The sequence below is a fragment of the Artibeus jamaicensis genome, unplaced genomic scaffold (genome assembly GCF_021234435.1).
Source record: "Artibeus jamaicensis isolate MK-2021 breed Jamaican fruit bat unplaced genomic scaffold, CSHL_Jam_final contig_477, whole genome shotgun sequence".
Classification (NCBI taxonomy): Eukaryota; Metazoa; Chordata; class Mammalia; order Chiroptera; family Phyllostomidae; genus Artibeus; species Artibeus jamaicensis.
The window spans coordinates 4,352,075-4,376,678 of record NW_026521854.1 but is presented as its reverse complement, the minus strand read 5'-3'; the positions used below and the strand labels follow the sequence as shown (position 1 = coordinate 4,376,678).

The following is a 24,604-nucleotide window of genomic DNA, read 5'->3' as shown; positions in this document are numbered from 1 at the left end:
TAATTTGTAGATTGACAAAAACTGAGTCAATCTACATCAACAAAATTTTACTTAAGGAACTTCTATATAAAAGATATATTTAAAGAAGGAAAGTACTCTAGAAAGTTTTGGTTATGAGAGAAGTAAAGGTGAACAGTGAGATCAGTAAATGTAAGTAAATCTAAGCAAACGTTGTATGAAATAATAGTAATGTGTAATTCTTAGTCCTAAAAAGACAAAACCAAAATAATGGACAATAACACTGTAACTGATCATAGTTCATGTTGTCAGACTGCCGAGTTATTCAGGAGGGGAGATGAGATATTGCCTGACTTTGGACTTCATTAAGACTATGTGGCAAACTAGTATTTGGGAGAAAAGTAGGATTCAAAACGTAGCAAAGAAGGATTTTCTTTTTTAGAGATGAGTTGACTGTTATACTTAGAGAATTTTAACCATTTTATTGCCCTGCCAAGCGGACCAGTGGGTTGAAAGCTAGAATGTAAAAATGTCATATTTTGTTTTTAATAGGCTTTATTTTGTAATATACTTTACTTTTTAGAGCAGTTTTAGGTTTATAGAAAAATGGAGTGGAAAGTAGAGTTCTTACATACCTCCTTGTCCCCCCATACACATTTTCTTCCATTAACATGCGGTGTATTACAGCTGATGTGCCAGTGTTGATACGTTACTACTAACTGAAGTCCATCTTTGTGTTGTACAGTCTGTGGGTTGTGATGTATAATGTATAGTGATGTGTAGCCATCATCACAGTGTTGTACAGACTAGTTTCACTGCCCTAAACATCCCCTGGACTCAGCCTATTCATTCCCCCCCCCAGGCCCCCCTCCCACACACACACACAAACTCTTAGCAACTACTGCTCTTTTTATAGTTTCTGTAGTTTTGCCTTTTCCTAAATGTCATGGAGGTGGAATCATGCCATGTGTAGCCTTTTCAGATTGACTTTTTTCACTAGTGACACACATTTAAGGTTCTTCTATGTGTATTTGTGGCTTGGTAGCTCTCCCCCCCCCCTTACTAAATAAGATTCCATTGTCTGGATGAACCAGTTTATTTACTTGTTCACCTACAGAAGGACACCTTGGTTGCATCCAAGTATTGGCAATTCTGAATAAACCTCCCATAAACACTCACATGCAGGTTTTTGTGTAGATACATTTTCAACACATTTGGGTAAATACTGTGGAAAGCAATTGCTGGATCATAAATGCAGTATGTTTATTTTTGTAAGAAACCTCCAAACTGTCTTCCAAGGTAGCTGCACCATTTTGCATTCCCAGCAGCAATGAATGGGAGTTCCTGTTGCTCCACATCTCCATCAGCGTTTGGAAATTTCTGTGTTGTCGATTTTAGCCGTTCTAAATAGGTGTGTAGTAATATCTCCCTATTGTTTTAATTTGCATTTCCCTGATAACATACATTGTTAAGCATCTTCTCTTATGCTTTTCTGCCATCTGTACATTTTTGGTGAAGTGGCTGTTTAAATCTTTCTGCAAATTTTTAATTGAGTTGTTGGGTTTTAAGAGTTCCTTATATATTTTGGATGCCAGTCTTTTCTCAGATAGATGTTTTATGAGAGTCTCTGCCAGTCTGTGGCTGGTCTTTTTATTCTCTTAAGCACATTAATTTCTGTTCGTAAGTGCAGTTCCTATCGGCAGTAGAAATTGTAAGAACTAGTAACATATAAAGAAGAGGGGAAACTGTAAGTAAGATTCTTGAAGTTCTTTAGCTACTTACCAGGCCAGTTGCGTTTATTTGGCTAGCCTGTTAATAAAACTAAATACATGTGCTTGAGTCTGAGGTCTTTTCTATTTAGTTATTGTAAAACATAATATGAAGTTTGTATAATGATTGGTGGCCTCAGATAATTGGTGTTTGTGTGTTTGATCACTTCCTTGCTTTCATATTTACAAATCAGTGTTCAAATGGCACTTTTAATATTTTAGCATGACTCTGCACAAAATAACCCCAATATTCTAAAGTTTAAGTCTTATACCAAACTGATATTAAGAACATAAAATTAAGATAATAAATGCACACTGGCCCAATAGTATCTCTCTGTGTTATAACTTAAATAGTAAAGAACTAAAAAACAAATAGTTCTTGGAAACCAGGACTAATGAGGTGAAAGTCTATACAACTCTCACATTTTGGCTCCTTTAATACTTAACCAGTAGGGTGTCACTTTCTGACCTTTAGAAGTCATTGTTTGACCATGTTTGCTAAGTGGTAAAAATCATTATTAAATCTGTAAGAGGAAAGAAAACCTGCTAATAGCCATAAGCAGTATATTCCAATTTAAATTGTTAGAGATGTGCTTTAGCACTTTTAACAGGAGTATCGAATGATTACAGGGTTGTTTTTTTCTGAATAGATTTGCTTTTAAAAACAAGGTTTTAGGGAAATGGTAATATAGCAGTAAAGTTTATTTGTGCATGTGATTGTTTCAAACTGTGAATCTGTGTGTTTTCAAATGTCTCAGTGTTGGCTGCCTTTCCTAGGGTGATCTTACTTGGCCATTGAGTTTTTTGTCCTTTAATACTGTCGTTTCAGTGCAGTAGACTCAGGTTTCATAAAAGGCATTGGAGGGACAGCCTTTTTCATCCAGGAAGCGAAGGTGAAAAAACCAAGTGTGTTGTTCTTGTTTTTTCCTGATTGGAACTCCATTTATAAATTATAGGCTACAAAATTCTTTATGCCTGAAGCCTGTTACAGCTTGTAAATGCAGTATTAATTTCAGTGCCATCCTTGCATGTTGTACAGTTCCCTCTGTCCTTGGAATGTTAGTTTAAAATGATTACATGGCTCTATAGGAAAACTTTCCAAAGTTTAATGGAGTGGTTACTTTGTCAGTTGACAAAGTCCTTTAAGTTTATGGCTTCTCCATAAACTTCAACTCGGATTAGAGTGAAAACTTCTTAACATGAGAACTCTCATTGAATATTCTGCCCTGAGTGGCAGCAGGTGTCTTGGTGATGCCTTTCAGAACAGGCCTTGGCCCTGGGGCCACTTGGCTTGGATCAAGCCTGGTTGCTCTGGGTAGGTAGCACACAGTTGTTGTGCTAGGATCTCCCTTCACAGTCCGTCCAGGGATTCCTTGATGTCCCTGTCCTGTGTTGGAGTTACCATCTCCTGCGTTCCCTGCTCACCTTTTTATGGTACTGCTCTCATTTTGGTGGGAAGCACATGCTTTAATAGAAGCACAGGTGGCAGCTTATTGTGGCCTTCCATGCTGGAGCAGCTTGGTTTTGCCCTCACTTGATTACTTGTGGGCCTGCGTATAGCATTCTCCCTTGATTGTTCTCCTTCAGAGTCCTGCAGACATTGTTCTGTTGGCTTATTTTCAGTGTCTGCTTTTGTGATGTCCAGAGCCAGCTGATCCCTCATCATTTATGTGTTAACCTGGCTTGGCTTTTATTTGTTTTTTGTTCCAACCCCCAGGGCAGCTTATAGAATCTTCTTTTTGTCCCTCTGGTTTCTGAGGTTTCACAGTAAGAGCCTTGGTGTGATTTGACTTTTATCTGTTATATGCTTGGCATTCAGTAGACCCTTTCATTTTGGCAACCAATGTTCTTCAGTTCTAGAAGTTTTCTTGAATTAGTGTTTTCTCTCCTTCACTCTGTTTGTCTGGAACTCCTGTTCATTGGATGTTGGACCTCCAGGATCAGGCCTCTAATTTTATCTGTACTTTCTTATTTTTTATCTCTGTCCTTTTTCTCTACTTTTTGAGAGAATTGAACTTTATTTTCTAACCCTCATAGAATATTTTGTCTCTGCTATTGTTTTTAATTTCTAAAATCTCTTTTTAAAATATATTTTATTATGCCATTACATCTGTCCCATTCCCCCCTCATTCCCCTCCCCCCTGCACACCCCCTCCTCCATTCCCCCCCTTTAGTTCATGTCCATGTGTCACAAGTTCTTTAGCTTCTACATTTCCCATACTATTCTTGTCCTCCCCCCCTGTGTATTTTCTACCTACCGTCTATGCTACTTATTCTCTGTACCTTCTTCTCCTCCCACTTCCCTGTTGCTAACCCTCCATGTGATCTTCCCTGGTTCTACTCCTGATCTAGATGTCCGCTTAGTTTGATTTTGTTTTAGGTGTAGTTGTTAATAACTGAGTTTACTGTCCTTTCGCTGTTTATATTTTTAACTCCTTTTTCTTAGATAAGTCCCTTTAACATTTCATATAATAAAGGCTTGGTGATGATGAACTCCTCAAACTTGACCTTATCTGAGAAGCGCTTTATCTACCCTTCCATTCTAAATGAAAGCTTTGCTGGATAGACAATCTTAGATGTAGGTCTTTAGATTTCATGACTTAGAATACTTCTTTCTAGCCTCTACTTGCCTGTAAAGTCTCTTTTGAGAAATCAGCTGACAGTCTGATGGGAACTCCTTTGTAGGTGACTGTCCCCTTATCTCTTTCTGCTTCTAGGATTCTGTCCTTTATTTTAATCTTGGGTAATGTAATTATGATGTGCCTTGGTGTGTTCCTCCTTGGGTCCAACTTCTTTGGGACTCTCTGAGCTTCCTGGACTTCCTGGAAGTCTATTTCCTTTGCCAGATTGGGGAAGTTCTCCTTTATTATTTGTTCAAATAACTTTTCCACTTGTTGCTCTTCCTCTTCCCCTTCTGGTACCCCTATAATTTGGATGCTGGAACATTTAAAGATGTCCTAGAGGTTCCTAAGCCTCTCCTCATTTTTTGGAATTTTTGTTTCTTCATTCTTCGGTCATTTCTTTCTTCCTTCTGGTCCACTTGATTGATTGTAGTCCCAGTTTTATTTCTATCACTATTGGTTCCCTGTGCATTTTACTTCATTTCACTTAGTGTAGCCTTCATTTGTTCCTCTAATTTGCGACTAAAATCAACCAATTCTGTGAGCATCCTGATCACCAGTGTTTTGAACTGCATCTGATAGGTTGGCTATCTCTTGGTCATTTAGAAGTATTGGCTCTGGGACTTTGAGCTGTTCTTCTGCTTGAGCTATATTTTGGTCAGTTCACACCTGTTACATATGAGGGTGAAGCCTTAAGTGTTCACCAGGGCAGGGCAGCCCACATTTCTGGGTTGTGATGCTGTATGTGGGGGCGGTCAGAGAGGGAGCAGTGGCGTTTTTTCCACTCTCGCGGATCTCAGTCCCCTCAGCCCCCTCCCACAAGCAAATTGGGCCCTTCTGGTGCTGGTTCCTGAGTGGGCGGACTTGTGTATCCTCCAGGACCCTGTGGGTCTCCCCAAGGAACTCTCCTCTGAGGCTGAGAGCCTCTCCTGGCACCTCAACCCCCAAAAGTTTTTCCAGTCGGTGCTTTTAGGCTTTATTTCCTGGCACTGGGTGCCTAAGTTGCACAGTCTGTCTCCCTGTCCATTTTTTCACCTGGTTTATCTGCGTGTGAATGTGTGACTGTGGTCAGCCAGCCACCTTGCATCCTCACTGGGTCTGCCCATTGCCGCCCCGTGCCTGGGATCTGCCAGCTGCTGTCTGCCTGCATGCTTGGGTTGGTCCATCAGCCACCACTTTTTCCTGTCAAAATCCCCGTCCCCCAGCCACCGACTCCACCCCTGTTACTGGTCTGGATGAATGGTTCGTTGTTGTCAGACTTCGGTACAGTTCAATTTTTTGTCTTCTGGTTGTGTTTTTGTTTCTAAATCTTTGTTCTTAAATTTGGTTGTGCGAGGAGGTACAGTGTTTCCACCTATGACTCCATCTTGTCCGGAAGCTCCTCTAAAATCTCTTTATGTTCTTTAAATGTTTGTTTAGAGCCTCTAGTTATTCTGTAGTTGCAATATATTTTCTTTTGGTGAGGTTAATATTTTTTATAACTCCCCCCTTTTTTAATGTTTTAATTTATTTTTCAAGTTTCCTTCTTGCAGTTTCTCTTTGTTTCAGGTAGGTGGTTTTGTGTGTGTGTGTTTAGATTCAAATTGTTAAAAGATAAACTGAGGCATATCAAAAATTTTAAGAGTTTATTTGAGCAAATATCAGTTTTAGTTGGGCAGCATTTATTCTAGCAGGTAGGAAGGAGCTCTGTGGAGCTGTATAAAATGAAAGACAGGTAGAAAAGAGCAGGAACCAGGGAGTCACACTAGGCGGAAAGGCAGGTGTGTTAGTGCAGAGTTACTTTCCTGATTGACTGGTTTAAGATTCCATTTCTGGGAGAGCTAACACTGTAATTAAGTCTCAGTCTGGTGATGTGGGGCTTGACATAAGCGGCTCCACTTTGTGTCTGTTTTATTCTTAACACTATCTTCTGCATTAAAGGCTTTTAAAATTTTTTTGGTAAGCCTTGATTATTTGCTTCAAATTAAGTTGAAGAGACTGCAAAGCTAATGGGAATCTCTTTAAATGTGGGAGGTGAGGCTTGTCTGCTTGCGGCATCACAGTAGGTAATCTGACTGCCATTATTGGGCAACCCCTCGACCAGTGCATCTGGAAGTATTTCCTTTACGACCAGTGAGATTCTCGGGGAAATCTTCGCAACCCCTGCCTGGAGAGTATGGTGTGGACACTGGCATTTCTGGGTGGAAGGAACCGATGTAAGGGGAGACTGTGGCATTTGATGTGCATGTGTCAGTTTAATCAACCTGTTAGCTTATGTGATGCCCACATCTTCAAGTGTGCTTTTGACTGCTTTAGTGAGTCCCAGCCCAGAGAATGTGGGCCAGTTGTTCAGAGGCATAGAGTAAGGGAAGATATCTTAGAGTAAGGGAATGCGGCTTCTCAGAAATACTGTCCCCCGTTCTTCCTCCCCTTCCCCCATCTGTACTTAACATCTGAGCACAAAGTGTAAATCAGCTTGGTTTTCCCTCACCACTAGCAAGGTATTTGGCTTTCTTAAGTCAGTTAAGTCCATTACTACTTATTTTTCTAGATTCTAAAATTTTGTTGCTATTGACCAGTCTCATGTCATAATCCTTGTGGGTTTACGACTTAAAAAAAAAAATCCTTTAGTGTCATTTTGGTTTGGGCTTGGGAGGGAACAAAGTTAGGTGTGTGGTCAATCTGCCATTTTAACCCAGGTCCCTTTAGAAGCTTGTTAAAAGTTGTTAGGCTTATCCGTTTTTTAAAACCATTTCTGTGCAGCTCCTGCTGTATGCCGGACACTAAGGTGCACTTTCGTCCTTTACATGTAGTGTGTGCATTAGTGCTTATTAACTAAAATAACCATGAATAATTAATATAAATGGCAGTTTAAGCAAACATTTGAGTCAGTTGTGCAAGAATTTGAGTATTATGAACATTAATATGGAAGTTATATGTTAGTAAATAATCTCTGAACAGATGTCTGTAACAGTGGTAACATAATTCTTTTTCTGTGGGGAAATATGTACTGAATACCACCAGTGATGCCAGAAATACAGTTGATCCTCATTATTTGTGGTAGTTACGTTCTATAAAGTTGCCAGGGAACATTCATTTAGCCAGTATGCACTGAACCACTGCCCCAAAGAGTATACAGGCTTAGGTTCTGCCAGCCTCTGATCATCAGCCAAACTTTAACCTTGTCTACTTGTATTTCTGTGTAAAGACACCTTATTTAATACTGCTGCACGAAGCTTAACCTAACACGTGCTTTCACACAGCCTGCTTACGCCTGGAAACACCAGACAGCCCTTTAGCATTGTGCTCGGAGGCCATTTTAACATCGAAATTGGCAACAAAAAGCATAAAACTGTTAAAAACCATGGCACTGAATAAAACACATAAGAGACACACTAGTTGGTAGTCTGAGAGCTGAAACAAAGAGGCAGAGTAGTTAGTGCCTTGTACAAATGTGGGAGTGTGTGTCAGGCAGGCTGCTCAAATTTTTCACCATTCTGTGCATGTCCACAAATGACCACAAAATTGCTGTGAGTATTGATTTGGGGTTACAAATGAATTTTAGCAAGTAGGTAAGTTTATAAATATGGAATCCACTAAGAATGAGGATCAATTGTATATTGTATCCCCAACCTTCTAACCCTACAGGGAAAGGCATTTATAACTCTCCTGAAAGAAACAATTCAGATTTTCTGCACATTTATGCATGTGCTTATAAAAGCTGTTGTTCCCCAGAGTTTTTAGTAGCCATTGTAATCCATACAGCCAGTAATAAACTGAGCAATTAATAATTTACATATATTACCTCATTGTCTTTTACAACCTTGTGAAGTAGTTGTTATTTCTATTTAAAAGCAGCTAAGGAACAAGTATAAACGACCCATGGACGTGGACAACAGGGAAGGGGAGTGACTGGGGGGAACAGAGGAAAGCAATGGGAGAAAATTGGGACAACTGTAATAGAACAACAATTAAAAGTAAAGGAACTGGTTTGAAAGATTTGAGTAAATTAATCATATTTCCACAGCTGGTAAATAGAAGAGGGATTTGTTGGTTATCTGAGGTCTTAACCTGTGTTACACTGTCCTGACCCTCCTCTCCAAAAGGATTTTTTTTTCCTGCTGCTAGGTCACTAAAGTTGTAAGCTCCTAGCTATAGTGAGAGGGGGTGAGGAGGAGTATTACCTGATCTATTTTCTAAGTGTAATTCTCTCCTTTAAAAAATTTGCCCCAGCGTTGACTGGTGTGGCTCCAGTGGATTGAGCTCCAGCCTCTGCACCAAAGGGTCACCCCTTCGATTCCCAGTCAGGGCATGTGCCTGGCTTGCTGGCCAGATCTCCATTAGGGGGCGCATGAGGAGGCAACCACACTATGTTTCTCTCCCTCTTTCTCTGTATAAATAAATAAACAAACAAACAAACAAACAAACAAACAAACATCTTTTTAAAGAAATAGTCCTGTGGTTTTCATGATCATTTTCATTTTAATACTTGCTTTTAAATCTGACTTACTTATACAATTAAAATAGGAAGAACAGTATATATTGCAAGCATAGCAGTTTAGAACTAGAAGTGTCTTTTAAAAACAGTAATAAAACCCACTTACTTTCCACATGAGAAAACTGAAGCTCAAGAAAATTGACTTTCCCAGAGTCACACAGTTACTTACTAAGACCAGTATCCAAACTGCGTAACTGTCAATCTAATACTTTCCTCTGCCTAAATTTTATGTAGCTCCTTGTACTCAGAAGATGACATTTGGCAAAAAGTTAGTGCACAAAGGTAAGCCAAGATCTGTTGGATTACCTACCATATGCCTGCTCTTTAACGTGCACATTCTGAAGTGAACCGCTGGCACAAAACGACGGACGTTAGAGCGAGGGGAGGAAGCGCAGGTGTCTGCGGGCAGACGTCTAGGGAGCTGTGGTGAACTGGAGAGGGCCCACCCAGACAGAGCACGGCCTTCTTAGTGTCATCTGATAGTGACACTGTTGGTCCTTCCGATTTTTAGTGGGAAGCTAGAAAACCAGGTATTATTATAAAATATTGGTAACTACGTCAAACTTTAAAATCAGAGTGTTAAACCAGGTGAAAAACAAAAATGCGGGCCAGTTTGAGGACACTGGTTTGAAACCAGTACTTTAGAAAATTCAGCTTATACTGCAACTTTCTTTCTGTTGAGTTAAATTTATAAGTCAATAAGCCTTTAAGGGACCAGACATAGTTAGTCTGGCTGTTTATGTCATAAAATAATTTGTTTACATGTGTTTGGGCTGCCTGTTACCACAGTGCAAAATCATATGTGTTTATTACAAGTTAGAGTTGGTTAATGTTTTGAAGCGTGGAGTTCTGCAGTCTCATGTTAGCAGACTTGTCATCCTTATCTAGTGTGCGCAAGGCTCTGGCGTAGCGTTATCACTTGCCCAAAATACGTGTTTTATCTTATTTTACAGCCATACACATTACACAGCATCTGCAACCAAAAAGTTTTACTCACCCTCTTAGCACTCTCAGAAAGAGAGCGTCCCTAAATGTGTCTAGAAATCTTAGCTTATTTGTTTACTGAGAAAGTCATAGGAGTTGTGGTTCTAAAAGCATGAATGGATGCTTTCTAAAGCTTCCTAATGCATTCAGAATCTAAAGCGCAGCTTTGATTATTGACCATTCATATCAGAAAGAAATAGATGAGCATAAATACCTGGAGAATTTGGGGAAAACTGGCATTCATTTATCTTTTTTTAAGCTTCTTATTGAATTATAACATATAGAAAAAATACATTATAAATGTACAATGCAACAGGTTTTTTCCAAAATTGGCAGATTAAGAAATGAAGCATTTATTCATACTAGTATTGGTAGCTTTCCGTTTGGGAATTACTACATTTAGTGCTGCCACAAACATTCTTGTACTGTTTTCTGTTCTGGAGGCCAGTGAATTTAGCACACATCTCTGCAGGGTGTGTGTCTAGAGTGCAGAATGGCTGGGTTGCAGCGTGCCCGTGTAGCTTCCATAGACACTGCTGATTGTCCACTGCAGTTGAACCAACTCAGGCTCCTCTAGCAGTGTGTGAGTTCCAGGTGTCTCACATCCCAACCAGCACATGGCCTTGGTGTTTTCATTTTAGTCATTTTAATGAGTACATCACTGTAGTTTCAGTTTCCATTTCTCCGTGATTGTTGCACTGAAGCACCTTTCCTTCTGTCCTTGGCCATTTGGAGGGCCTCTTGTGCTTTACAAGTCTTTCTCTCACTGGCTTTGGAAACTTTTTTCTTTAACTTTTAAAAATAAATAGTTTGCATATGTAAACATCTTATTCAAAGAGCTATGTACTTTCCCCCACTGATGCCACAGCAGTAAAGTAACACCCTAGAGACCTGCCAGTATATGTATAAAACCAAAATAGCTTTGGCTTACAAGATTGCCTTCGAAGTTGCTTTATAAACGAGGAAAACTTCATTCAATGTTCTTGTCAGGCCATTTAACCCATCAACATTTATTATTGGTAAGAAGGAACAAAGTAAAAGTGGCACTAAACAGAGATGCTTTTTTAAAATTTAGCCTTTTGCCTTTTTGGTTTTATGAATTTGTTTTATGAATTCTGATTGGAAACAGCATCAGCTATTAATTAGTAATATGTAACTAATTAGAAGGATCAATTTAGAAAAAAGGTGTAGCTTAAATCTGTACTATCTATATACAGTTGTTGGGGGAAGTTCCTGCTTACAATTAACATGGGTATGTTCAAAAATTCGAAAGTTACAGGAACATATGTAATATAGAAATTGAAAGTCTCCCATAATCTCACCTCCAGAGATAATTGTTTGCTTTGCATTTATTCATATTTTCTTCTATGAATTTGTCAACATATATCGTACAGGATATAATCTACATACTGCTTTACCACTTGTGTTTTCTTAATCTCTCAATAATTATTGTTACTGAGTTACTACAGAAAAATATTATCTGTGATCATTGGTTACCCACTGACAATAAGAATGCCTTATTGACTAGATAAGAAATAAAATATAGTTAATATATCACCTTTTTAACCTTACTGGTAGATTTTTTAAATGGTTTATTTTCTGACAGGTTCAGTATGCATCTTTTAACTTACTTAACACAGTGTTCTCCTAATACATAGAAAAATTTCAACTGGGAAGATGTAAATTAATGAACTTTTATAAACAGGTTGAAAGTGGCTTGATTTTCTTTTTTTCAGCAATTAGCTATCAAATTGGTCATTCTACTCCATACTCTTCATGAGAACTTCTCTGGGTTGAGCCTCCCTTTATGCTTTGTAATGGGATGGTGGCTTCTCATCATTTCAGGAGGTGCAGGTAGCTGTCAGATTAAGGATGTGCCACCTGCAGATCTCACTAGTCATCCACGGGTTACGATGGTCATCAGCATTGCCAGGAGTATCATCAGACCCTTCCTTAAAGCAGGTGTCCTGGTCTCTGGGCACAGAGCTCCAAGCGGATTTTTTCCTTTAAAGCAGTGAGACTAATTAAAAAATACATACTGTCGGGCTTTTTAAAAAGCATATTTTACAAATCAATAAGAATAAATTCCACACTATTGTGCTTTGTGAAATAGTATAACATACAAACAAAATTTTCATTTTCTTCTAATCTAGTGGCAGCTCTTCAGATAAATTATTATATTCCAAGGTTCATAGTCTCAACTTGTAGCATCTTATATTGAAAAGAGAATAATTGAGCTGCATTTTCTGTATCCAGATTTAAAAGACTATATATGATAACGTTGCTAAAATTAAGTAAGATGCATTCTTTTAATACCTTCTTGACTATTGTTGGTGAAATCATTGTGATCTAGGATTGGGGGTTTGATCCCCTCGAGGTTTTTTATACTAAAACAGTACTTTGTTATTTGAAGATCTCCTTACTGTTCTGTGAAGAATTTCACCCAACCAGCTTTTCTTTTGCAGTGGGACCAGGTGGAGCTTCTCTGGATTATAGGTTTGGCGGTTTCAGGAATAGAAAACAGGCGTTCTCTGTGTGACTGACTGGCATCATGGGATGATAGCCATCCTTAGTAAGAGCTGGTCTCGCACAGGTGCGACCAAGCAAAGAGGGAAGATGCTGGGGGTGTTGTTGCTGTCCTGAATGTGAAGTGCTGCTCTTAATAGCTAATCAAATAATTGTAGGATAAATTATTTTATTCTGGGTCCAAAAAAAGATGATTCAAAATAATCTAACTATGAAATTTGCTTTAGAAACATGGGAATCCAAAACAAAGTGATGTACATTGTCTCTGCCCCACTCCTTTCATGGGGCGTATAGACAACCCAAATGTATGAACCGAACCCTGCAGGTTTTCAACATTTCTACTTAGTGTTTGTGAAAACATAGTTGTTTCCTGTCTGTTCTTCTAGAAACAAACAAATAGAGCTCTAGTTCTTCAGACTGTGTGAATGAATGGTCAAATTACTTTTTTGCTTTTTAAACAGTCTGGAGCCGAGAACTCATTTCCAGATTTACCCTACAGTATGTTTTTCTCTGCTAAATTAAAGCAAAACACCGCGATAGCAGAAAGCCCACCATAACCTGTAGGTCTGTTTTTAGCTGTGAGGAACCACTGGTGACAGATGCTTAGCCATTGCCGTTTGAACAGCTTTGTTGTGGTAAAACATAAACAAGTTGCACTAGAGGTGCTGCTAGGGACTGATGGATCAGACTTGAAGGAGATCATTATACTTTAAGCAGCATGACTGTTCAGGGAACTCTGTTCAGGGTTTTGGAAGGCTCAGTGTGGGGTGGCTGTGGAGGGCGTGAGGCTGCTGCTCCCCTAAAAGTGAGTACCTGACTTACAGCTATTTTTCCATTTAGTTAGGGTGTCTTTATGTTGAATGTGTTCTGTGTTACCTATTTTTAAAATAATTTGTTCCCTTTCTTTTAAGTGAACCATTTTATAGGTCAGGGGAAAAAAAAAAAACTTGCCTGCTAGGGTTGAAACGAAAACCTTGTGAGGGAGATTTTAATCCCCTGCTTAGGAATGTGGGAATTTATAATTAAACTGATTTATTTGTCAGTAGAGCCTTGGGCCAATATTGGTAAGCAGATCACCGACTTTCACATGTATTTTATGGAATACATGTAATTAATTCCTGGTGTTTGTATGTGAAAAAATCTAGGTAATGCTTATAGAGCTTTATTCCTTGAGATCTTTGCAAGTGTGGTTTTCTCTGTGCTTTTGAATTGAAGGTATTGAGTGGAAGTCAGAGAGGAAACCAGTTAAACATAAACCTAATCCAAGCCCCAAGGTGTTCTGACCACTGGTTTGGTTTGGTTTTCTTTTGTTTTGTTCTGGAGTGGGGGTGCTTGTGTTTGGTCTTGGCAGGGGGGTGGGGCTCTCTCTGAAGTGAGACTGATGATCTTAGTATATCAGTATTTGTCTTTCTTGTTTCCTTTAGATTATTGTTTCACATTTATTAATTATGTTGAGTAAAATAGGTATCCTGCCCCAAGGGCTTTCCTGCTTAGTGGAAGAGCTGTGATTTATAGTCACAGCATAGTGAACTAAAGTAGTAATAAAAGCTTTGGGCAGACTGGCTGTGTAATATATTTTAGGCTATTTACCTAGGTTGGTTTGTTTAATTATTATTATTATGTTTGTTCTTGTCAGAAATGTCACTTTTAATAGTAGGTTTCCTTGAACTAAACCAAATCTTCTTGCTACTGTAGAAAATTACTTCTTAAAGTCCAAACCATTCCTTTAACGACTAACAGATGCTTGTTCTCCTTTCCAGTTAGTGAAAGGTGATAGTTAAATCAACTCTTACTAGTTCTTTCCTCTTTGCTTTTAAACATCACCTTAAGTGGAAGGAGATTTGTGTCATTTTGGGGTTTTGACCAGAGTACACACCCATCCCCTTCCTGCCTCCTTGGAACTGGTTCAGGATTTGGTGAGAAGGGTTTGTTTGGGGGCGTTTCCCTTGTTTTATCTCTGAGTGAGCATGTGTCCTGGTTGAATTTATTTTGACCCTGCCCCTTTAAATTGGAACCAAGGCAAGAGTTTCAAGTGCGGCAGAAGAGAAGAGAGTCTTCGGGCTTGAGCCATGAGGGACCCAGGCAGGAAGGTGCGTTTGCGCACGTGCACATTCTGGGGGGCTCTCAGGGAGGCTGGCCATCTTCCTGCATAACTGTGAGCTAATAAGTGCTTGGCAAAGGGAGAATATTTAAAACTATGTAAAAATGTATGTGATACCTATAGTAGGTGTTTATGTGTTTAATTTTACAGCAGTGCCTCTACTATTCATAATATTGGCAGACAAGTAAATTCTGGATTTTTATTTGAAAACCTTTTGGAAAAGCTTAGGAGAATGGATATCTTCAAGGGAAAAGTAACATTCATGATTGATCTTTAAGGGAATAACTGAAAAAATATATAAATTGATTAGGCATTCTATCATTTTGTCTTCTAAAGCATCAAAGAAAGAGTTATAGGTGGATTTATTAGATAAAGGTCACCCAGCTTGTCAGAGTTGAGAAGAAAGTCTGTCTTCACCGATGGCTATTTCTCTTTGTCCAGTCATTTCAAGCACAGTATCTTGCTTATATAGTAGGCTGTATTAATTTCTTTCTTGACTGATCTTTTCCAGAGCCTGGCCCAGCTCGAGAATCTGTGCAAACAGCTGTATGAAACCACAGACACAACCACTCGACTCCAGGCAGAGAAAGCCTTGGTTGAATTCACCAACAGCCCCGATTGCCTGAACAAGTGCCAGCTACTCCTCGAAAGAGGAAGTGTACGTAAGATTTGAAAAATCATAAAGGATAGCAGAGGTTTTATAAAATATGCTCTGGTTTAGGAGTAGATTGGGATTGATTCTTCTTGGTGCCTCTACCTTCTTAATTTCACATTTTAAAAGCACCGTACTTGCCACGTTAGCAAAAATTGAAAAGAAAGCCATATAAAAGAAAGCAGTAAAATACCATTGAACGCGTATTTTGTCCTGTCAATTTTAACCTGGAGTCTAATTTCTGGGACTCCTTTTCTGTGGTTTACTCTTAAGTAATACCTCTTTGCAAAAAAGTCATGGTTGTGCATAAATGACCTTTCTTATCCACAAAGTCCTTGTCACTTTACAAGATCCCTAGTCTTCCCTATTTTTCCTCCTCTGTACTATAGCCGCTGGTTATTGACTTAGACGTGTAGCAGGGAAATGGTCTTGACAATGAAAATTACAGGAAGTTGCAGTTTTAAAAAATGGAGTTAGAGCCTCTTCCAGCAGCAAATAGCGCAGTGACCAAAATAATGCTTTTAATGAGACATAGTTTGATTAAATTAATGTTTTGGACAAAACGGGAGTCTTAGAAAGGCTAAGAATCCAACCAGGGTATCATGAAAAGGCTTTAAGCGAGTCAGAATTCCAACCAGAGTAGCAGCTAGTACCACACTTATGACCGAAGGGAACTATGAGGAGAATGAGAGCAGCTGGTTCGTTGACAGGATAGAGTTCTAAATGACTCCATTTTTAAATTTTCATTAGGAATGTTACACTATTATGCAATAAATAAAACAGATTATAGTTGTCTAAAAATTATCTTTTAGTAGCTGGTAAGCTAACTTTTTCCAAGAATCTGAAGGTTACAGTCATGGTCAGAGGTTGCATGGTGCTCTGTTCTGTTTTCACATGTGCTATGTCATAGATACCTGTTCAGTCACTCCATCCTAGGATCGATCCACTTAGGTTTGCACTGTGGAAGATGCACAGCTAGGTTTTCTGCTTGACTCCCCACTGGAGCCCCACAGTGTCGTTGCTGACACTGTTAACTCAAGATCCTCCTGCTGACAGGCAGCAGGCTGTAATAAAATAGGATCAGTGTGGTGCTGAAAACACTTAAGGGGGGGTCTTCCTTTGCAATCTCTGTTGACTTCTTGGTGACTTAACAGATTTATTGGAATTACTCAGTGTAAAGACCATTTACGTGTTACATAGTGTATAGTGACACACCACATTACATAGTTACAGTAGCCTCTCTTGGTGATGTAACACACCCACTCTAATCACTTTAAACCATGTTCAAGGGTGCTGAATAAAAGTCATATGTCAGTCACTTTGATAGATTTTTTTCTTGAGCTTAAATTATTCTTATAACAGGTGGTATTATGTAATGCCCGTGGATGGCCTGCTGTCTTGAGGGCTTTAGTCTCACAGAAAATTATTCTTTGTCCTTGATTTAATTAGTTTGATGTTTCTGAATGTCTGTTGTATGACATTATGTAGTGCAGCCATGTGAGGGGTTCGCACATGTCTCCTTGCACATTGTGATCAGAGGGATTATTCCAGTTCTCCATAAGGTTAAAGTTCATTAAAATCCACATTTGAAAATATGATAATGGTATTTCATTGCTGTGGCCATATTTTTTCTTTCTCATAAAAAATTGTTACGAATTTACGTTAAAACTAGCATATGTATTTTCCAAAGCTGTAGCTGGTTGATAGCTGTGCTGGGAGAAAGATGTAATTTGTGGTTTAACTGTGTACCATAATGTGGTGGGTCCCTCTAATACTTCTCTTTCTTCCTTTACACCATACTGTAGAAGTATTCTGAGGGACTGAGAATGTTTGTGAGGTGGGATGTTTTGAAGTATCACTTTTAACAAGGTTATTGATAGGAGAAGTTGTCTTGTTTTAAAAGAAAGAAGAGATTTGTTTTCTAAAAATTAGGATCTTTCTGAAAAGATCCCCTCTACCTACCATCTGCCCGTTGGAGTGATGGAGATACCAGATCTGTGTGATCGGTATGATCAGCCTTCACTTTATCCTGCCCTTGTCCATGGTCGAAATCAGCTAAATGAGCACAGACGCTCTATAGGTCTCTCAAAGTGATAGGCCTTCTAAAATCCAAAAGATCGAATACAACAGAACTAACTTTTCTTGAATCTGAGCACAAATCTCCATATAAAAAAACCTCCTAACTGACTTTCCCCTCTTTTCACAGTCATCATACTCCCAGTTACTGGCAGCTACATGCCTTACAAAGCTTGTATCACGCACAAACAACCCTCTACCATTGGAACAGCGAATAGATATTCGTAAGTAGAGAATCATCTGTTCTCTCCTAGAGAAAGTAGTTTGTTTAGTGATTGCTGGTAATAGTTCAGTTTATGTTGCTTGTTTGGTAATGTTCTAAATTTGCTAAGCATACAGGATATCTGGAATACAGCCCCAGATTTTCAGCTTACAGAAGTGAAGAGTGCCCAAAATAATTACTGCTAGATAAAGCCTGAGTAACCCCTCTTGTCATCAGAAAGTTTCTTTCATTCAGTCCTTACTGCCACTAATAACTAAGAAAAACATTAAGTATTTCGAATTCTGTGCAGACCATGTTTTCAGTGCTCTAGGAGTAGATTCAAGGCTGCCGTACTTCAGGTTCTGCATTGTAACAAGAATAAAATTCCTAATTGGAAAGCCTCCTAATCTTAAATTCAGAGTCCCATTTCGCAATAGCGTGAAGTATCAAGAGAGTTTAGGGCTAATATAAATTTGCCATTTCTTGGACATTTCGTGCATTTAAAGATGTATGCCCTTTTCCATCAGAGCTTTTCTCTCATGTGGATTGTTTCTGTTTTATAGGGAACTATGTGCTCAACTACCTTGCCACTCGGCCAAAGCTGGCTACTTTCGTGACACAAGCACTTATTCAGTTATATGCCAGAATCACAAAACTGGGCTGGTTTGACTGTCAGAAGGATGACTACGTCTTCAGAAATGCAATCACAGATGTCACCAGGTTTTTACAGGTATGTATATATTTAATGTCATGGGATAGGAAGAAGCACCATGTAGATACTCACTTGTATTCTGTTCTATCTAAAAAGTACACAAAACAGAATTATTTGGCAATTCTCCCGTGTGCCTTTTTTCCTCTTAATATGTCTTGGCTTTGCATGTTTACATGTCAGAACAGGCATACCTCCTCTATTCTTTCTAATGTGTACATTGTATTCTGAGCTAAAATACTATAATTTAACTGATCTCTTATGGGTAGGTCTTTAAGTTGGTTTTTGTTTTTGAGAGTACATTTATTGAGTTGAGAGGAAAACATCCATATGAGAGAAACATTGAGAGAAACATTGATTAGTTGCCTCTCATATGTGCCCCCAACTAGGGATCAAACCTGCAACCTTTTGGTGTACAGGACAATGCTCCAACCAACTGAGCCATCCACCAGGGCTTGAGAGTACATTTATTAGCTGGAGACAGTGAAAGAAGAAAGGGCCTAGGGTAGAAGAAGCAACAGGAAACTATTAGGCGGAGCTGCTTTGGCTCTCTAGAAACATTGAGGGAAAGAGTGAGCCAAGGCCAGGCTGCTGTCAGCCCACTGAGAGTCAGAGAAAAGGGAGCCTTGGAAATTAGCCCGGGCCAGACCGCCGCTGTCCATTGCTCTCCTGGTTGCAGGTCTTGTTGGGACCCTTGGAGTTTAGGAGCACACCTGTTGGGAAAGAAGGGGGAGGGAAAGGCACAGGCGTGTTCCTGAGAGGGGGAGGAAACATGTCTTGTTTATATATTTTGACTGTTAAACTGTTAAATAAATACTTCAGTGACTGTTTAGATAGATAGATAGATAGATAGATAGATAGATAGATAGATAGATAGATCTTATCATACTTTGAATAAATGTGTAAGGATTATTGGAATTATTCAATCAAAAGGATATGTGTATTTTGGCAGTTAAACATATTTCCAAAGCACCCTCAAAAACGTTTCCTTCAATAATTAACGGGTACTGATTTCCCTGTGCCTCCACCCTGGGACCTCAACTTTATTATTTTTCTGTTTTAATAGGTAAAAACAATCGGTATCTCAGCATTTGAGTTGTAAATGGGATGGAACAATTTTTGATGTTAGTTTACTTAATTTTTGTTTTTCTATGAACTTTTTATTGACATTTTTTGTACATTTTTAAATCAGGCTCTTTGCCTTTTTCTTGTATAGTTTCTTAGTAAATTATGTTACACATTCATTTGTAATTTGTCTTAAGTGTGTTTTGCCACTTTTTATAATGTGCATGGTGTAATGCTTATGGTTCTTTTTAGAATACAAAAAGTTCCAGTTTTGATGAAGTCAGATTTAGCAGTCTTCTCTATGATGCTTAGGTTTTATGTCCTGCAAAGCAGCAGCTTTAAACCACACTTTCATGCCACCTTGTCTAGGCAGCTTTAATAGAAGCACATGATTCTGTCGTTTCTAAAGGATGACTTGCATTTCCAGTGCTGAAATCAGCTTCACACACCACCTCTTTCTGCTTTACTTTTTTTTTTTAACCAGGATAGTGTTGAATACTGCATCATTGGCGTCACAATTTTATCTCAGCTAACCAATGAAATTAATCAAGTAAGTGCTACAGCCTTCCTCGTTGAAGTAAGTGCCATATTTTTTCTTAGTATTGGTGTTTTCTGCTCTGTGTGGGATGATCTTTTTTGGCAGTTGTGTGCTTTTGCGGTAAGTGATGAATGCCCCTTTGAAACAAAATAGTTGCATTGGACTTTCCTCTGTAAGTACAACCTACCTCACTCGTTTTGTCCTGGTCCCCTGTTGTCTCCAGAATATTTTATCCTCATCTCAGCTCTCCTCACTGCTATTCCCGTTCATTATTTAGAGATGCAGGCAAGTAATGTCCTAAGTCAAACAAAACCTTAATGAAATAATTTCTTTGCTAATGAAAGAGTCCAAAAAGAGGACTCACAAAAGTGGATCCAGCGTTATGTGTGTGCCTCTTCTGCTGTATACACTGATGGATGTTTATGTAAAAGTTAATTACTCTGTCCTAGCATTAAAGATTTTGCTAGTAATATTTTTCAGAATGCATAAAACATTCTACTAAATACCAGGTAGTTTTTTTAAATAGTCGTTGATGGTCCCAATCACTACAGAGGAAACGCCAGTGGCTTTCTTTTGTTTTGGCTATTATTTTTTCAGTTATTTATTTTTGAATCCAGCTAAAATTTATAATTATTGAACAGGCCAGTGTTAATATTAGTTATAATATCTCACTCTTCAGTTGTCATCTAATAACTACATTGGCATCACTGTTGCTATTGCTCATATTTATGCAGACATTTTTATTAACCCATGAGAAATTTCAACTGTGAATTGGTAGTATTTTAAATACACTTGCTTATTAAACCTATTAAAATCTGGAGCCAGTACTGTCACTTGCAATCCCCACTGTGGTTGGTAATTATCATAATAATAGCTTTTGCATTTGAGTGATTACTGTGTGACAGGCACGGTTCCTAAGCACTTATATTAATTACTTTCATTCTCACGATAGTTCTAGGTGGGTACTGTGGTCATCCTGTTTTCTAGAGAAGGAAACTGAGGTACATAAAGGCTAAGTAACTTGTCCAAGGTGTCACAGCAGCCAACGGCATCTGAACTCGAACCCACACGGTGTTATTCCAGAGCCAGTGCTCTTAGTAACTAACTTCTTATTTAACCAATGTTACCTTTGTAGTCAGAGAGCATGCATTGACTAAGTACAGTGTTGGTATTTTTAAAAACTTCAAAATTTTACTTTTTAAGAAAACAGTAGACCTGTAACATTTAAAGTAATTATTCTTGGTATTATGGTTAGCGTAGTAGATAATATGTGGTACATGACGTATGATCTAGCAGTGACTTACTTACCTAGGACATTTATGATAACACAGTGACAACTGAAGCTGGAATTAAGGAATATTTTGAACCTTTACATAACTTAATTTTCTGTTGGGTTTTTTAGAGGTCTATCAGATTCCAATCAAAAATGTATTTCAGTTACCATTCCAATTTGAATTCAGAAATAAAATCTAGGAGGGCCCATAATTGGTTGTCTGTCAGAAATCTTGCCTCATTATTCTTTAATGTGCCAGAAACAAAATGAGCTCCCTCTTGGATGAATTGGTCAGTATATAGAAGAGATTTAAGCTTTCAATTAGGCTAAAATACCCTTGACAACCTTGAAGTTTTTTTATTCCACTGTTGAGTACCTACTATGCGTCAGGAATGGAGGACATCTAAAAAAGTGAAAGATTGAGTCCTTAACCACAGAAACCTTTAAAATGTGGTGAAAAGATAAGAACAGAATAAGTGACTAGTATAGCCATTGAATTGTTTACTTTTGTGGTTGGACTCTATGTAGAAAGAAATAGGTTGGAGAAGGAGGAAAGGGATTACAGGCTATTGGTCATTTAAGTTCATGGCTGTTGGTTAATGACTGCTTTGGGAAATTCTGCAGTAACTTCAGCCCAGTGGACTATTTACCAAAACCCAAGCCTTGCTATCTGTTTCTGAAACTAAACCACCATATAACATAATAGTAATTATTAGCAATATCTGCCAAAATTTGTTAAATTTTACCTGAGTGCAGAGGAAATTAAAACTTAGCAATGGAGATATCCGTTCCTTTTCCTGTCTTCCCTCTGTGAGCCCGAGACGTGCCATCCTGCAGCTGTCCTTAGCAGCTTGTTCTTTTCATCCTCTCACGCTATGTGATCTCATAGTAACGTAGATGTTAAAAATGTGTTTTATATTTATGTTGCTTTTATTGGAAATCTAGTTTATTTGAAGTCTGCATGACAATTTTTTTTCTTTGCAGTTAATTCTAAAACTCTCATTGGTTTATTTTTCTGCACAGGCAGACACCACTCATCCTTTAACAAAGCACAGAAAAATAGCCTCTTCTTTCCGAGATTCGTCATTATTTGATATCTTCACACTTTCTTGCAATTTACTAAAACAGGTAAGATTATAGGTTGGGTCTGGCTTCCTCATTCATTTTGAAAGGATGAGAATGAGTGGATAGTTGTTAGATATCGCCTCTTGGACCCTGCGAGCACGTGTGCATCTCTTTAAACATCATCATCATCATCTCTTACACAATACCTATGTCCAAGATGCTAAAGAAACTTGCCAGACTGACCACTGATATTGGCTAACACTGTAAGGCACATTAGCTCTAGTGTTCTGCAAGCAGGCCCAGGTGACATTGCCGACACACCGAAAGTAGTCTGACTCCCTGTCCCCTGCTGAGCGAGCAGCAGCAAATAAGCAACATCTGTAAGGAAAAACTCACTGTGAAATTTCAGCATCCATTTAGATTTCATAACCTGAAGGGGTAGATAGTACCACGTAAGGAAATTACCTGTTTTAAAATAGAAAAGATGGTGTTTCAATTCATTTATTGATAGAGCTGAACTAAGAAATGTTAGCTTCAATGTCTGGCTGCTCTGTCCCCATAGAAAGCTAAGAGCCACTTAGCTTTCTATGGGGACAGAGCAGCCAGACATTGAAGCTAACATTTCTTAGTGGCTACTGCTCACTTCTGGCTCTTTGTTCATTTGGGGAATTCGGCATTCTTTGGTTCTTGTTCTCATTTTCTAGTATTAGTGTTGTCCCAATTTTTGTTTTAGAAACAAGTTTGGACTCTTTCTCTCATTCCGCGTAATGTTGTCCATCTTTTTCCTCGGTTACTTACTTATCTCAGAATTCCCAGACAGTCCTCAGGTTGAGCAGGCTGCCTGAAAAAAGCTCTTGTACCCCTGGAAGGGAAATGCTTTTGACAAAACTGAGGATTGCATCCTCCTAGCTGATACTATCAAAAACAATTAGCCAGCCGTCACCAAGGTCATAACTGGTGTGAACGGAGTCCCAGTAGCTATGGTCCAAGTACTGAGCTATAGGCAGGTAAACTAACTATGAGTGAATAATTAAAGTTCAGTGGTGATTTTGTTTTAAGTTTTGTTTGAAAGATATTTGTTGATGCCTGTAATGGTAGTACTAAAAAGAGGAAAGAAGGTAGGACAGGGTATATAACTTCCTAGAACTCTCTCCCAGGTTTGAAACTTAACCCTGTCTAGAAATAGCTAGAATTTCAGACAAATGAAGTAACCACATGTATTGCTTCAGGAATCCCTGTGGCCACTGTGTCTACATGTAAAGAATAAGTGTCAGAAGGGAGATTTCTTTAAATACCAGCTTCATGCTTTATGGTAGATATGTTGTAATATGAAATAAGGAGCTAGGATTTTCATAGGGGCAGTAAGGTGAGAGAAGCACCTCATCTTATGGCCAGGGAAACATCATGTTTCTGCATTGAAGTAGAGCCCTCCTTTTCTGGCTCAGCAGCCTGCTTGTGAGTCTGGTAGCAGGCTTAAAAGAGAGGAGTGATTCTTTGGGGCTCATTGTGTGGTCATTTTTACAGGCTTCCGGAAAGAACCTAAACTTGAATGATGAAAGTCAGCATGGTTTGCTCATGCAGCTGCTCAAACTCACTCATAACTGCCTAAACTTTGATTTCATTGGCACCTCTACTGATGAGTCCTCAGATGACCTGTGCACAGTCCAGATTCCCACCAGCTGGAGATCAGGTAAGGGATTTGCACACCTGATACAGGCTACTGCTCACTCAGCTCACATGGCGTCTGCAGGATGATCTAAAGGACCCCTGGCAATTCCTTGCTTATTGTACAAGAACATTTAGAGTTTCAACATCTGTCTTTAGGAAGTAAGGGAGAGGTTCTTGGAGGATCTTCTAGAGTCACGGGGGGCCTGCAGTCTGAATCCAGCCCGGCACCTTGTTTCTGCCCAGCAGCAGCACCGAGCTCCTTGCCCCTAGTTAAGGAGTAGTTAGATTTATGCGGTCCTAAATTTACATTTGGCCCTTTGAAGGCAACCTCGAAGCTGGTGTGGCCCCCAGTGAAAATGAGTTTGACACCCCTGTTCTAGATTCCCCCAGCCTGGAAGAGCTCTTAATTACTCACGGATGTGACTTTGACCATCCTATATTAACCACCCATAGATGTTCATTTGAGGTAATGTCTAGCTTTAAAAACAAAATCAAGCAAAAGAACATGTGTTTATGTTTGTGTGTTCCTAAGGATAAAAATTCTTGCTATGAACACCGTCCTGGTTATCTTAAGTTCTCTGATTATCAGAAGAATAAATGTTTCTCAAAAGAGCTGCCCGTCAATTTCAAAGGACACGTTCTGTAACATGAGAAAGCGGAGACGCACGCTCCCTGATGCGTAGTGCCAGTAGTCGTGTGCCGACGTCCTTAGTGAAGTGCTCTTGTGTCTCTCTTCCAGCATTCTTAGACTCTTCAACTCTGCAGCTGTTTTTTGACCTGTATCATTCCATCCCTCCTTCATTTTCACCTCTGGTGAGTCCGTTTCTAAAACCTATTTCTGGAAAATGGCAAAAATGAGTGAATTTCATGTTTATTTTTTCGTACAAAATCCCACAACTAAAGCATGGAAATAGTAGAGT

General features: G+C 39.0%; 1 protein-coding gene across 1 annotated transcript in view; it reads left to right on the top strand.

Moving 5' to 3' along the window:
* XPO7 (exportin 7) overlaps positions 1-24,604 on the top strand; it is a 54,065-nt gene that overhangs the window by 4,245 nt on the left and 25,216 nt on the right. The window contains exons 2-8 of the mRNA XM_053668118.1: positions 14,948-15,094; positions 17,295-17,388; positions 17,930-18,096; positions 19,625-19,717; positions 21,975-22,079; positions 23,541-23,706; positions 24,424-24,497. Of these exons, the coding sequence (XP_053524093.1) occupies positions 14,948-15,094; positions 17,295-17,388; positions 17,930-18,096; positions 19,625-19,717; positions 21,975-22,079; positions 23,541-23,706; positions 24,424-24,497 (846 nt within the window). The remainder of the gene's footprint in view (positions 1-14,947; positions 15,095-17,294; positions 17,389-17,929; positions 18,097-19,624; positions 19,718-21,974; positions 22,080-23,540; positions 23,707-24,423; positions 24,498-24,604) is intronic.